At 53.3% G+C, this 15326-nt stretch overlaps 1 protein-coding gene across 2 annotated transcripts in view; it reads left to right on the top strand.

The window, feature by feature from the left end:
• ASAP2 (ArfGAP with SH3 domain, ankyrin repeat and PH domain 2) overlaps nt 1-15326 on the top strand; it is a 157319-nt gene that overhangs the window by 138971 nt on the left and 3022 nt on the right. The window contains exons 21-27 of one of the 2 annotated variants that reach the window (XM_081264242.1): nt 787-900; nt 3019-3271; nt 5744-5878; nt 7549-7714; nt 12915-12964; nt 13313-13404; nt 13768-13890. In XM_081264242.1, the coding sequence (XP_081120368.1) occupies nt 787-900; nt 3019-3271; nt 5744-5878; nt 7549-7714; nt 12915-12964; nt 13313-13404; nt 13768-13890 (933 nt within the window). The remainder of the gene's footprint in view (nt 1-786; nt 901-3018; nt 3272-5743; nt 5879-7548; nt 7715-12914; nt 12965-13312; nt 13405-13767; nt 13891-15326) is intronic. The other variant, XM_081264243.1, reaches the window with a different exon arrangement.

Raw genomic sequence — 15326 nt, 5'->3', positions numbered from 1 at the left:
AGGCACTCAGCTGCCATCTTATATGTGAAGTCAGTTATACCCCTTTGCAAGGTTATGGTGAGAGTTACTATTGAATCTATAAAGCACTCAGCACGTAGATATTCAGTGCTTGTCCGACGGAACTTTTGATAACAAATGCTAAAGGAGTGGGCTAAGTAACAGTTTCTGTTCTAGACACTTTAGATCCACATCTCGTGCAATCTTTGACTCTGTGACAGAGTTTCTGCTGTCATGGAGGAGGAAGCAGACACAAGGTCATATTGCTTCTGTCTGGCTCTACAGAGCAGTAAGCCCTGCTGCCCTAAATACCACTGTGTGAATAAATTCGCTTCTGTGCACCTAGAATGGAGTTAGCTGTCTACCTTGAGAGAACTGGGGAGATAGTTGTTCCGATCACTCATTCAGGGCTTCATGCTTGTTCTAGTCGAGAAGCTGGGTTACCAGTGAATGCAGTCCTTCTCCTAGAAGGGTTGAATTTGCTTTCATATGTAGTGTTGATACCTGCAGGCTGATCCTTTAGGTTCCAAACATCCCTTGCCCGTGTACAGTACTTCACAGTTTTTAAGCACCCGCTGGTGCTGCCAGGATTGAATGTGAAGGTTATCCTGTCAATCAGGTAGAGGGGGATTAACTGCACCCAGGGGCTGGAAGGAGCTTGCTCTGGATGGAGTGCAGGCTCCCTTCCTCCTGGGCTGCCTGTCTGCTGTCTGTCTAAACAGCCTGCAGATCCCTGCCTCTGTGCCCAGGGTGTTGGAAGCGGTGCTGACTGTCCTTTGTACTTCCCAGCTGACGCAGGCGCTATCTGGAAGGTTTAACTCTCACGTCCACGTGGAGTATGAGTGGCGGCTACTCCATGAAGACCTGGACGAGAGTGACGATGACATGGACGAGAAGCTGCAGGTCTGTGTGAGTCGCCACCTGTGCACAGAGCCCACAGTGGGCCCTGCCTGGAGCCCGGGAAGAAGGCTTTCCATAGAGAGGGAATGTAGCTGCTCTCAGTGTTCAGACCCCCAGTAGGTTTGGGGTTTATCTCTTCCACCACCTCCGCTGCCTCCCAGCTCCTCTGCACTCCACTGGAGAGAGAGGCCAACTCTGCAGTCGTAGGCAGCTCCTTGCCTGTGCTTCTGGGGCTGCAGAGGAAGCTACTTGCTGTGGAGCCCCGGGTGGAAGAGCCAGGTCTCCTCTGTCCCAGGTCATCACGGTCACCTGGCTGGGCATGTTTGCCTGGCTGATCTCAAAAACTTCAAATGAAATCATTCCACAGCCCTTGCATCTCCCTGAGTCTCACCCTTTCCTTTTGGGCTGGGGACATTGAAATCTCAAGAGAGGTTGCCTGGCCAAGGTGAAGTATGCATTTCCAGATGGCCTTGGAACCAGGAGGGCTCTTGCTGCTGGTCCAGCTCTGTTCTCAGCACACACACACTGCCTGGCACGTGTGGGTGGCCCAGGATGGCTGCCACCTTCACCCAGGTCTCATCTGAGAGTCAAGCTCAAGGAGCCTTGCTGCAGAACCCAGTCTCCCAGCTCCCCCAGTGGCCAGCAGCCCTGGGAAGGGTTAGGGTTAAAATGAGGGGAAATGGCACGGTGAGCACACTTTCCTGTTTTGCTGTGTGACTTTTGTGTTCTGAAGTACATTGAGGGTTTACTCGATGGATAGAGGATCGACACGGGTGAAAGGGAGATGGACAGCATTTCTGAAACCCTGGCTCGTGCAGCATTCCACCTGTACTGACCATTCCTTAGAATACAGAATAAGAAATTTCTTCACTGAGTTAATACAAAACAGCATCAAAGCAAGAAGAGCTAACTTCACGCTTACCTGTCTTTAAAAATGAAAGAAAAACTGGAAGCCTCTGCTGTGAGGAGTCTGCAGCACCTCTCCGTCCTGGGAGCAGCGGTAGAGCAGGCTGGTGCCCAGGAGAGCAGCAGCAAGGCTTGGGCCTGGCGTCCTGAAACCCAGACTCTGCCACCCACTGCCTTTCTTTTCAGCAGAGAGTGGCAGGTGTTTTGTCCCCTCATCTGTGGGCCCTGTTGGAATGTAGAAATCTGTGCAAAGAGCCACTGGCCACCGCATTCTGCACCCTGAGCCCGGCTTGACCAGAGCCTGGTGTGGGTGGACAGCCCTGTGAGAGGGAGCTGGCAGCTGATGCCGAGAGCCTGCCGTGCTCCTGGGACTGTGCTGGAGGAACAGTGGAAGTCGTACCCATTAACAGATAGGGCTGAAGGTGGCAAGGTTAAGTGATTTGCTCACGATCATAGCTACTATTCTGAGGCTGACATTTGAAGTGCAAGTGGCATCTAAGCTTGTGAGTCATGATTGGATCCATAGGTTTGCAGTAAAGTATGGGAAGAGTAGGCGTGGATAAACTCTTAGCGAGCCAGACAGTAAATACTTGAGGCTCCTTGGTCAGAAATGTCCATTTTTATTGCCACTACTCAGCTTTGCCAGGGTGGTTCAAAAGCAGGCATAGACAGTATGCAAGTGATAGGGCACAACTATCTTTTCATAAAAAATTATTTATTAAAACAGGGCAGCCCACAGGCCAAGGCTGGCTGACCCCTGAGTTAGAGGAATCTCAGGAGCTCCTGTGAATGTGGGAGGACACATTGATCTGGGGTGATCAGCCGTAGAGCTGTCGGTGTGATTGGAGCTAGGTGGCCAGAGTCATCCTTGTTGTTCTAAAACATAAGGTAGTATGTTTGGACAGGGGAACCCGGGAGACAGGAAGAGCTAGTTAGAGATAACTCTAGCCAGTAAAATGAAATGGCTCCCTTCACAGAATGGAGAATTGTAACTTGTGAGCCATGGCTTTGGGGGCGGGGGTGGTGGTGGTGTACATGGGTGTTTCGATTACAAGACACCAGAGTGGGTTTTTAAATCCTGCAGCTCTCCCGCCACAGGTGAGAGTCCTCGGCCAAGTGGAAGTGGTGCAAGTGTGGATTTCACAGTGGCATTGCCGTCATCAGCCAGAGGTCCCCATCTCCACCTCACACCTCTGCTCTGACATTGCTTTACAGCCCAGTCCCAACCGGCGGGAGGACCGGCCTGTCAGTTTCTACCAGCTGGGATCCAGCCAGCTTCAGCCTAATGCCACGTCTTTGGCCAGAGATGCTGCCAACCTCACCAAGGACAAGCAGAGGGGGTTCATGCCCAGCATCGTGCAGAACGAGACCTACGGAGCCATCCTGAGCGGCAGCCCACCCCCATCCCAGCCGGCAGCCCCCACCACCACCAGTGCCCCCCCACTCCCACCTCGAAATGTCATCAAGGGTATGAAACTTCTTGGTCCCCTGCAGATACATTGAGGGTTTGGTTTGGGGGGGAGGGGGGTTTGAGAAATTTGCACCTGCTTTGCCCCCAACTAGGTGACATTGGGCACATATTTTGTAGTTATTTTCTGTTTGCCTCCTAAAGAAATTCTTCCATTTTTTTTCTTCTTTTTTTAGAATGCCAAATGGTGGTAGAGATCTTTGATTGGCTTCTTACTCTGGGCAGAGACATGACTCCTATGTGGTCTGGGTGATGTGGGGCTGCCCCAGGCGGGCCTGGAGTGGGCTAGGGGATGCTCTCTGCAACCCTTACCCACATACTGCCCTTCCTGGCCTCTATTCTTTCTTTCCTTTCTTATTTCTCCTCTGTTGGCATCAGGGCCAGCCTGTAGCACCAGTGATTACTTCTTATCACCATGATTTTCATGGAATGAGGGAGAAAGATACTAGTTGGGGAACAATGTTCAGCCTAATCGTGAAAATACAGAATCATGCTGGGTGCGTTGGTGAATGCCTGTAATCCCAGCAGCTCAGTAGGCTGAGGCAGGAGGATCGTGATTTCAAAGCCACCCTCAGCAAAAGCAAGGCACTAAGCAACTCAGTAAGACCCTGTCTCTAAATAAAATACAAAATAGGGCTGGGGACATGGCTCCATGGTTGAGTGTCCCTGAGTTCAGTTCTCAGTACCTCACCACCACCACCAAAAAAAATACAGAATCATCTCCCCCAGTGCTGTCAGTGTGAAAAGCTCACTCGACTTAACCTCAGCTGCTCTGTCTCAGCCAAGGAGACTTAACAGGTGAGATTTTTTGTGTTTACAAATATGGAAACTGAAATCCTCAAGTAGTTTATCTAAGAGTGAGGAATAGCTGGCACTGTGCTTCTTGAGGGCGGGCCTACCAAGTGACCAGCTTACCCCAGACTGCACCTGACACCATGGGCTGTGGCCTTCGGGACTTCCTGGGGCAAAGAGGGCTGCTCAGTCTTCGCTGCTGAGACTGGAGAGCCCAAGGGCCTCCCTAGAGCTGGTGTAGAGCCTGCGGCTGGTAGCTGTGGAGAGGGAAGTGTGGGGTGGTTCAGGTGGGCCCGTAGCCATGTGCCCTCACATTGCATGACATTGGCAGTGTGGCTGCACCCCATCTTGCCCCACTGTCCTGGGTATTGCAAGGATCCTCCCACACAGCCCTGACCCAGCATTCAGGGGCCCAGGGGAATGATGATCGACCTGTCCCAGGGGCCACTGAGTCACAGCCCTCAGCAGCGTTGCATCCCTGCACCCCAGACCCAGGAGCCAGCCTGCTCACCGCCCCTCGGCAGCCATGTGCCTTGTAACCAGACAGCACGTGCTGGGCCTGATCCAACTCTGAGCAAGGAGTGCAGTGGCCGCTCAGTCACAGAGCACCTGCCCATCGCCCTCCAGGGCTGGCCGAGGCCATCTCAGTGCCCCGTCCCCCCTGTTCCCACATCTGGAGAGGCGTGTCTATTCTGAAAGGCTCAGACCCAGAGCATTTGGGCATTTTTATTCCCACTGGAGGCTTTTACTGGCTGGCTCTGGGTGTCAGGAGGAGAGACTCGGTCCTGCCCTGTCGGGTGGTGGAAGAGTAGTGAAGCTCTTCTGTATTTCCAGGTTTCCTGGAATCAGATTTTCTTTTTCTTTCCATTCTCATCTTCAGCTTCATTCTTTCTTCAGGTGCAATCGATTATACCCCTCACCTGCGTCTCCCTGTTCTCATTTTGTTCACGCTTGGTCTAAAGGAAGCTCACAGCTTCCTTAGGTGTGGGTGGTCTTGTGCTGTGGCCGACCCTGCCACAGGAAGGGCGCTGAAGGCTCCTCCAGACCCTGGGCCTCCTGAGAAGGTGTGGCCTGTTTCACTGCCCCCCTTCCCCCCCCAGGCTGTACACAGCCAGGGACACCGGGGACTGGGTCACACCTGTGCGCTTGAGTAGATGGCAGGAGAATGATGTGACCAGGGAAGTGCCACCTCTCTGGGGGTTACCTGAACCTTCTGGGTTCTGTGTGCCAATCTGTAGCCAGAGAGTTTACAGGAAGTCAGGAGAAGGTCCTCCCCTGTGGCTGACCTGCCCCCTGCCCCACTTGTACAGGCTGGGAACAGGGTGCTGTCTGCATGGCTTGGGTGACTCCCATGGCCTGCAGGATACAATGGAAAGGCAGAGATGAGAAGTTCCGTGGTCCCCAAACAGAACATTGTGATATATTTTCAGTTAAGAATTTTTACATTTCACCATCAGATTGAGAAAGGCAGCCAGGAATGTTCCCCGGACCATCTTTGGTTCAGCGTCCATTGGTATCTATCTTCCAGGTCGCAAAGATGAGAGTAAAGTTTCGGGTTCTACTTGCCGTTCTAGAAGGTCAAAGTGGCCATTTGATAAGTGAGAGGATCAATAACGCAGTGTTTTGTTTCTGTTTTTGTTCTGTGTGTGTGCACATGTGTGTGCGTGTGCGTGGGTTTAGTTCAGGCAGCCTCCTCAGCTAACACCCTGTGGAAGACAAACTCTGTAGGTGTGGACGGTGTAAGCAGGCAGCGATCTTCGTCAGATCCGCCAGCTGTCCACCCACCGCTGCCCCCTCTTCGAGTGACATCTACCAGTACGTTTTTTTCCTTTCTCCTTCTTGCCAGTGGGCCTCGTAGGTCTGGAAGGCAGGGGGCGCTGTTGGCAGCCACCTGGGGAGACAGCTCTGGGGCCGCACACCCGCAGGCAGACGGCACCGGCCCCCAGCCCCAGCACGCCCCAGCACGCCCCGATGGCCCGCTCACTCTCCTCTGCCTTGCAGAACATTCACTAGACCAGCTTCTGGTCCTCTGCACAGCACCCCAGAGCCCTCATTTCCTTCAGCCAGTTGGTGATTTTCAATATTTGGGGACAGTCATTTTGATCATAATCTGGCATGGGTTTTTTCAAATACCAGCATGTGGTTGAAAGTACCCAAAGCCTTGTGGGGAGAAGCAGCGGGAAGAGGTCTTGCTCCCGTGTGCAGAATTGAGCGTATCTCCCAGGTCAGTGACGGGAGCCCTGGGCCCTGCCCTCTCTGCCCCCTGCTCTCCTGGGCTCTGGCGGAGGGGTACCCAGCATCTCTAGGTTTCAGGGCTTCCAGAGCATTGGGAGTATTCCTAGACTGACATGCTTGTGGCTTTCTTAAAATAGCTAAATTAGCTGGGTGCAGTGGCACAGGCCTGTAATCCCAGTGACTCGAGAGGCCGAGGCAGGAGGATCAGAAGTTCAAGGCCATCTTGGGCAACTTGGTGAGACCCTGAAAAAAGCGAAAAAAATAAATAAAAGGGCTGGGGTGTAGCTCAGTGGTCGGGCACCCTGGATCCAATCTCCAGTGCCACAGGAAGAAGCAGCTAAAATTAACATCAACCTGCTGAGGCACCCCCCGGCTGCACAGCCAGAGGCTCGCCAGAGGCCAGAGCCCTCTTTCCTCCTCTCTTGCCTCTCAGGATGACCCGTGGGCTCCCCAAGTCTGCCTTTCTGCTTTTCCTTTAAAATGGAAAAAGGGAACAAGGGAAAGGGGCACAAAAGGACGACCCACTGGATGGCTCCGTGGCCTCACCCCACCTGGTCACCAGTGGCCTCAATCCTGCTGGCTTGTCCTGTGCCTTATGTGTGAGCTTCCCACCCCCCCCCCCCCCCGAGGCAGGCCACCACCTGTGACAGTGACCTGGTCCTTTGTCAGGAGAACAGGTGGAGGCAGGCTGGGCTGAGGATCCACTTCCCTCTCTTACCTGCTCTGCCCCTGAGCCGAAGCACTCGGCTTCCTCGAGCCCCAGCCTCGGGCCTGTGAAGTCAGATGGTCATAGAGCCTTTGCCCTGCCCACCTCACACACTGGGGACCTGTACCAAGTCGCTCCTCACCCTCTGTCCTCAGACTTGTCCCTGCTCAGCTGCCTGGTAAATGGGTGGGGCCTCCCTCCTTCTGGGGATGGGCCTGCTCTGGCTAAGAGAGGCCAGACCTGGACCCGGCCCCAACCAGCCTCCTGCTGCCTGTTCAGAGTCAGGGGCAGAACAAGGTACTGGCTTCCCCACCGGGTCTAGCAGAGAAAACAGGCCAGCTGAAGAGTTTCGATCATGCTGGAGCTTCCTGGGTGCTTGACTAGGACCCCCTCCCTCCCTCCGCAGTTTCCTGAAATGCAGGAGGAAACCAGCAGGTGTGTTCCCCTGGAGGCTCTAGGGAAGAGGACCCTGGCTGAGGCCCCTGCGGAGGAGGTGGGTATAGGGCTGGGGCTGACTTGTCTCCTCTCCCTTCTCTCTCTGCAGACCCTCTGGCCCCCACGCCACCCCCTCCTGTGGCCAAGACGCCCAGCATGCTAGAAGCCTTGAGCCAGTCGGGCAAGCCTCCCCAGCCAGGGGCCTCACAGAGCAGGCCCCCGCCCCTGCCGCCCCAGCCTCCCAGCCGCCTGCCTCAGAAGAAGCCTGCTCCCGGGTAACGCCACCCCTCCCGGCCTCCTGGCCTAGTCACACTGGCTGGGCCTGCATCCAGTGTGCTGGGGGCTTCCAAGTGGCCGTGGGCCCCTGACTCAGGCTGGAAATCTCCGCTGCTGGTGCCCAGGCGTGTGAGGTCCATCAGCTCTTGAGGGTCTTACAATTAATTCAAGGATTCTTTTAACTGAAAATTCTTACGAATGTGTATCTTAAATTCACGTAGTGAGTTTAGATCTTCATTTAGTACAGACGTGGGGGTTTTTTGGAGTAAAGTCCTCAAGACGGGCTCTCTACGTTCTGTCTGTTGCCTACTTGAGAAAGGTCATCTTGCACATGTGGACCCTCAGCAGTGTGAGGCACGTTTCTTCAAATAAGAACGTTTGCTTTGGTACACATAGTGCAACCTGCAAAACCGGGACCGTGCCTGGATACTCAGCCACCTCCCACCCTCACCCACAGTCCTCGTGTCTGTGTCCGAGTGCCGCAGAGGAGCCCAGGTTCTCTCTCTTTTCTGGGTCTTTACAGAGCTCCGTTTGTGGTGGCCCTTGTTTAAGGGGAACACTTCTGAGAAGCCGGGGCCCTGGTGATGGGTCGTCTCATTGCTGGGATGGGTCATGGTCTTGGTCAGAATCAGGAAGTGCACACACCTGTACGCTGCTAAATGTGCATGCATAAGCACGCGCACGTGTGTGCATTTTGTGCCTTCCTGTAGTGTATCTGTGAGGTCACAGTGATACCTCCAGTTTCACTTGTTCTGGTGACAAACCACACCAGAACTGACTGAAGCGAGACATGCCATTTTATTCTTCTCTCGTTGTCGGGAATCTGTTTGACATAGTGTCTGGCTCGTCTGGTTCCACAGCCTGTGCGACCTCAGCTGAAGACTCCCCGAGGTCAGGGTCAGTTAGGTGTTGACGTGTCCAAAGACTGGCAGGAGGCCTCCTTCACAGGTCTGGCAGCTGAGGCCTGTTGTCCGCTGGACCTCAGCGGGGGCTGTTGACCAGAACACCTCCATGCCCAGCCTCCTGGGTGCTGTGGGCTTCCTCATAGTAGGGGGTCTGGGCCTGGACACTGGCCGGCATTGCTGTCACTAAGTCAAGCAGTGACAGAGCCCAGAGACAGTGAGGGCCAGGGCGTGGCATGGCACCAGATAGCTGGACAGTCCACAGGGCCCTAGACTTTGGGGGCAGTTCTAATTTTCTACTTTTCCGTTCTTGTTGCTCCCTTTTCTGAAGATGAGAACCCTGTTCCACGCCTCCTCGGGTGATTGGTGTCCCTTTATGGAACAGCTCCCATCACTGCCTCCACCCCTCCCCTTTGCTCAAGCCCCTTTCTGTGCTTGGGTCAGTCCTGTTCTGGGAACCCACTGAAGGCACAGCCTCTGGCCCCACAGCCACCATCCCTCACCACTCCCATCAGGCAGCCCTCCGGGGGTTAGCCCTCTGGGTTCCCCTCAGGCCAGCCTGTCCCCCTCTGCAGGCTGCCCCCTCCTGCTTGTTCTTTGGCTCCAGTGTGAGGTCTGTGCCACCAGACTGCTGGCCGGATGGGCATCCCATCAAGTGCCATTCTAGCTGGAATTGCGCCCTCCAATTCTGTGAAATTTCACTCTGTGTGTGTGTGTGTTTAAACGACTGTTTCTATTTTTTTCTGTTGTCTGTTTTAATTCTCTTTGGACATCAGATCTACTCAGCTTTCCTCTAAACATATCAACTTCTCTTTTGATTGAGTAACATAACTGTTCTGACAGCTCCCCCAATCTCAGGGGTGGACCTGAGGCAGCTAAACTCTTTTCCCATCTATCCCAGACCCAAGTGTAGACCCAGAGCCCTCCATCTTCTGACTCTACCCTGTTTACCTCTTGGGCCTAGAAGTGCTTCTGGGACAGGTGGGGGGATATGCGAGCTGTGCACACCTGTCCACCAGAGCCGGTCACAGGGCCCGCTGTCCAGAAGCCAGGCTGAAGAGCAGCCCCTGGCCTGGCTCTGCACCGAGGAGGAGGAAGGGATTGCCCTCATCAGATGCCCCTCTGGGTGCCTCTTTTCCCTTCCGGCTTTGTTTGCTTGCTTATCTTATCTTCAGTTTTTCTCCTGCGTTCCCTATGTCTGCTCTCCTTCTCAAGTTGAACTTTTTTATGGCACCCTGTTCTTGTTTCATGGGATCACTTTCTCTCTCTGAGAATATTAATGATTTAATGTGTTGGCGTGTTAAGTGTGTGTTTTCATTGGTGCTTTTCTGTGTAGTGTTTCTTCCACATCGTTTTGGCCTCTGCATGATAGAGACTGTTCCTATGAGCAGTTCTCTGTGCCGTCTGTTTCTGCTGCACACAAAACCAACTAGAGGACTGGTGCTATAGCTCAGTGGCAGTGTTTTCCTAGCATGTGTGAGGTACTGGGTTTAATCCTTGGAAATCTTTCCATCTACAACTACCAAAAAAAATTGAGAACAAAAACCAACAACTGGCAGTTGGACGTGGTGATACATGTAATCCTTGCTAGTTGGGAGGCCGAGGCAGGAGGATTAGAAGTTTGAGGCCAGCCTGGGAAACTTAGCAAAAAATAAAATGGCTGGGTATGTCTCTGTGTGGTAGAACACCCCTGGATTCAATCCCCAGTCAGTACTTCAAAAACTAACCAAACCCCAGCTGGTACACAGGCTGGCTACACAGGTTTCCCTGAGGAGTGGGCTGTTGGGAAACTCAGAATTTGCGCCTTTTTTCTTGGACAACTCGGGTTCCCTGGCCTCTTGCTGGGAGGGTATAAATTTTCTGGGAGTTGAGTAAGGAAATAAAGTCAAGTTTGTACCTAGTCCCTCTTCTGTGAGAAATGCCAACAGTTGCACTTAGTGTCCTGTCCAGGGCCTCTGCTTTGCCCTCTGCAGAAGCAGCTTCTCCTGTAGGTGGAGTGGGGGGGCGCTCTTTGGGGTGGGGTGTGAGTCCAGGATTCAGAGCCTCCTCCAAGGGAGTCTGGCACATCCTTCTGTTATTGCCTCTCTGTCTCCCCTTCCTGAGGTCCTGGGCCTCACTGGGCCCACAGGACACGTGGGTGCGCTCCCGGCCTTTCCTCACACCAGCTGTGGTTACATTCACCCTGCCAGTTCCAGCTTCCAAAATTGTGTTCCTCCTTCAGCTCTTTGTTCTTTTGGTTTGAATTTTTGTTTTCAGTCTATTTCCTTGGGAGGAAATAGACGTATTGCAGTGGGTGATGGTGGGATGGTGCTGGGAATGGAACCCAGAGCCTGCACTCTATCAATGATCTACAACTCCAGGTTGCTATTTTTTTAATATTTATTTTTTAGTTGCAGTTGGACAGAATACCTTTATTTTATTTATTTTTATGTGGTGCTGAGGATCAAACCCAGGGCCTCACACGTGCTAGGCAAGTGCTCTACCACTGAGCCACAACCCCAGCCCTAGGCTGCTGTTTTAAATCCACTTTCAGAACTTTTAAAGTGCAGGTCACCTTTCTAAAATATAATGTACATATCCCTGCCTTCCTGTGCTTTGGGGATTTTTTGTTTGTTTATGTTTTGCCTTAACCAAATGGCCACTGGCTGTGCTCCTAGTTCCAGTGTCACTTCCTTTCTCCTTCCTTGTGATGGCCTCTGGTCTGCTGTCTCCAAGCTGCTCAGCTTTTAAGAGCTCAAATCATGTCTTAAAGTTCCAGACAAGGAACAGTTAGCTGCCAGCACTCACCAGGGAGTACCGAGGACAGTGTCTTCTGTCGGGTGACGACTCGTGGTTCTTTCCAGCTGCTCTCCTGTCTCCTGCAGAGTCCCAGCTAGAGGTTGCGGGATGGGTGTCCTCTGTAGCCTGGTCTTCCTGGTTTTAACGTGGTTGGAAGGGACGTTGCAGGGCAGATAGAGCAGGTGCAGTCAGAGGGTCCAAGACAGGTTCCAGTGCACGAGGTCCCGTTGCTGCCAGTGGAGCTCTGCTGTCAAAGTGATGCACGTGTGTCCTCTTTTAAAAGAAGCACCCCCACCCCACCGATTATTTGAAAATCAGGATTTCAATGATAGTCAAATAGTTGAGACTTCATGATCCACAAAGACTAAAAATTTTACTGTCTGATCCTTTTTTAAATTTTTTTAGTTATAGATGGACACAATACACAATTTTTATGGGTGCTGAGGATCGAACCCAGTACCTCACATGTGCAAGGCGCACGCTCTACCACTGAGCTACAATCCCAGCCCCCTGTCTGATCCTTTAAAGAAAATATCTGCTCTCCCCACACACACTCCCATGAGCCTGTGTAGCTGAGTGGCTGCTGGCGAGGGGGAGCCGGTGCAGATAAGTGATGAGGCTGTCAGGTGGGTGGGCCCTTTGCTTCTTTGAAAGTAGTAACAAAACCAGTGTTGCATTTCCTCCACGTGCATTCTGAGACGCAGACTCCACTGCTCTTGGTGGGTACATTCTGGGCAGCAGAGGAAGCCTCTGACGGAAATGAGCGTGTGGGGGAGAGAACGCAGCCTCTGGCTTCTCCCAGCCTCTCCTGCTGCTCCAGCCCCTCCCGCCCACCTCCCGTGTGTGGCTCCACCCTAGGTCCACTGAGACCCCTGCTGCTGAAACGAGGCCTCTTCTTTTAGCCCATCACAGACCTTTGCCTCCTGTCCTTGTTTTGAGGACTGACATCTGGTGTCACACCTACAGATGGAAATGCCAGTTCTCAGCAACCCATTTACCCAGGTCTGCCAGTGGCAGGTCTGTGCGGATGACCCCATCTGCCATGCCCCAATTTGTGTTTTGACTTCACAGCTCTGGGTGAGCTGGACCCCGAGCTCACCAAGGGCCTGAGCTGTGGTCAGCCACGTGGGCAGAACTGTGGAGCAGGGGGTGTGACGACACTGACTGAGGTGCTTGACAGGTCCTGGGCCTGAGATTGAGATCTGGCTCCTCCTCTCACATGGAGAGACAAGGCCTAAGCAGGGAAGGGCTGCACCAATGGCTGGTACCCAGCTTCTAGCCCCAGGCCTGCATGGACAGAGGTGCTTTGGAAGAGCCCTGGTTTGGGGATGAGGAACCTTGGGTCTGGCACTTTCCCTAGGCTTTTTGTTTTACAAAATAATAATAATAATTGAATGATTGACAGTGAAGTCAGCTCAGGTGTTCAGCTTAAACACAGGTGTGTCCTTATGAAGGGAATGAGGCTGGGCAGATAACCTCAGGTATCTGTGAGTAAGTCTGCTTTTCTCCTTCTTTGTAGGGCTGACAAACCGACCCCACTGATTAACAAAGGCCAGCCCAGAGGACCTGGTAATTATTAAATTGGGGGCTGGGTTTCTTTCTGCTTGGCCCGTGGGGTATGTATTTCCAAGCAGATGGTCAACCCTGGGCAGGGCCCTGCTGTCCCCCACCTATGGCCATCCCATCCTCCTGGGCCTGGGCCTCCTGCTGCAGAGGCCTGCACCCCGCTCCTCTTTCCTGGGACCCCATTTGGGTTCCCACATCCAGCACCATAAAGGCGGGAGGTTCTTCAGCTTTTCCCTCAACTGGGAGGAAATCTGCTTTCAGACCTGAGACTGTGGCTTAGAGTCATTGTTTACATCTTGTGGTTGCGATTGATGGGGCATCTTGTAAGGTTGCTTCATTTTGGCCCTAAAGCAGTGGATCTTTGTGGAATAGAAGCTCATGGTTCTCTGTCTAATGCTGTGGCCCTGCAGCCCCCTGCGCCCATGCCCAGGAAGTCACAGGCGGTAAGTGGATGTGCCTGCCCTCCTGCCCTGCTCTGGCTGGGTTTCACCTCCCCTGGGGCCGAGGTGGGGGGACTAGGGGCTTCTTTCTGGCGGTGGTTCATGACCTGGGCGCCTGGCAGACTTGGCCCTTCGGCCACAGCTCCACCCCAAACCCTGGCTGCTTCGTTCCCCACTCTGCTGGGGTCTCACACTTTTCTCTCCCTGGCACCTGAGCTGCCCTGAGAGAGAAGAGCCCCTGTTGGCCCCTGTAGGTTTCCCAGGCCTGGGGAGAGGACCCCAGAGACCAGAAGGAGGCAGGCACCCTGTTCTCTGCCCAAGAGCTTAGACTTTGGCCACACTAACTTTGTCCCTCTCCTCACACAGACCAAGTCGAAGCCCAAGCGGGTCAAAGCGCTGTACAACTGTGTGGCTGACAACCCGGACGAGCTGACCTTCTCTGAGGGAGATGTGATTGTGGTGGACGGGGAGGAGGACCAGGAGTGGTGGGTGAGTCGGGGTGGGCCTGGCAGGGCCTGGGAGCCTGAGAGGCCTGCTCACAGTGAGGTGCTCAGCTGAGCATCGTGCCCTGGTGCCAGCACCCTCAGGTGTCACTCTGTGTGGACAGCTACTTCTGAGGAGCCTCATTTATCCTGGCGGACTCCTGTCTTGTTTAGGTGGGCAGGGCACTCAGGCTGCAGTTGCCAGAGTACCCTGAGGACCTGAAACGAGACCCCTGTACTTGGAAACCTCGACTTTGCAAGTTAATGATCCCCATGGCCAGAGCAGTATAGGGACCTCCAGTGGAAGGTGGCCTCAAGGGCAGAGCCCCTAGGGCTGGGCTGGTCCTGAGGCCTCCTGGTGCAGGAGGAGGGTGGGCACAGGTCCTCCCCCAGGGGTCCTAGAAAATCAGACTCTGCCATTGATGGACTGGGGCCTGGGCAAGGTGCTTAGGTCTCTACACCTGGCTGACACCTCTGTGAAAGGGAGTTGCCCACAGCCCTGTGGCAGAATGACATGATGACCCCCTAGAGAGGCAGGAGTCCTCAGCTGAGGTGGTGGATTCCATAACTGGAAGGAAGTACATGCATAAAGCGCCAGGTGGCCTCTGCCCCCTGGTGGTTACGTAGGCATGGCTCTGTAGCCTGGGCTCAGAGACCAGACAGCTCAGCTGATGCCATGGACAGGATTCAGCGAAGTTGCTTTACTTTGTCAAATGCAAGGAGTCTTGACACTGCCCCTAGTTGCCGTCCCCAGCAGAGCTCCCGCCCTCTTCCACCCTGAGTTCTCTGCCTCCAGGGCCTTTGGTCTCTCGGCCTTGTAGCAGTGCCATTGGCTGTGTCCACCCATCTTTCTGGGGCCTTGGGCCTCTGAGAGGTGAAAAGTGCTTGTGGGTCAAGGGCTTCTTCTGTCTTCTTTGCTCAGCACAGGCAGCAGCAGGAGCCGTAGCTCTTGGTTCTGCTGCACTCCAGGCATGTGGCTGGGCTGGGTAAGGAGCCAGTGGGCAGAAGGAAACAGGTCTGGTCTGGTCCCATCCCTGCCAACAGCCCACCATATGGATGGGACTCCAGCCAGGCAACAGGCTTAGCCGTACAGAAAATGCCTGTTGTCTCCAAAACCTTGGAGAACAGAAAGATATAATGAAGAAAGAAAATGTTGCCCATAACCAGCCTGTCTTCCTAAAAAAAACCCACCATATATATACATACATATATATATATATATATATATATATATTTTTTTTTTTTTTTTAATTGTAGATGGACACTATTTATTGATTGATTGATTGGTGCTGAGGATCGAATCCAGTGTCTCACGTATGCGTGGCAAGTACTCTACCACTGAGCCACAACCCCAGTCCCACCACCATTTATATTTTGACAATTTTCTTCTAGGCTTTTATTTGCCTATGTAATTTACATTGTTGAAATCATACTTGGGTCTAA

Source organism: Spermophilus citellus (assembly GCF_964194105.1).
Source record: "Spermophilus citellus genome assembly, chromosome: 13".
NCBI classification, from domain to species: Eukaryota; Metazoa; Chordata; class Mammalia; order Rodentia; family Sciuridae; genus Spermophilus; species Spermophilus citellus.
This window is presented reverse-complemented; position numbering and strand designations above follow the sequence as displayed.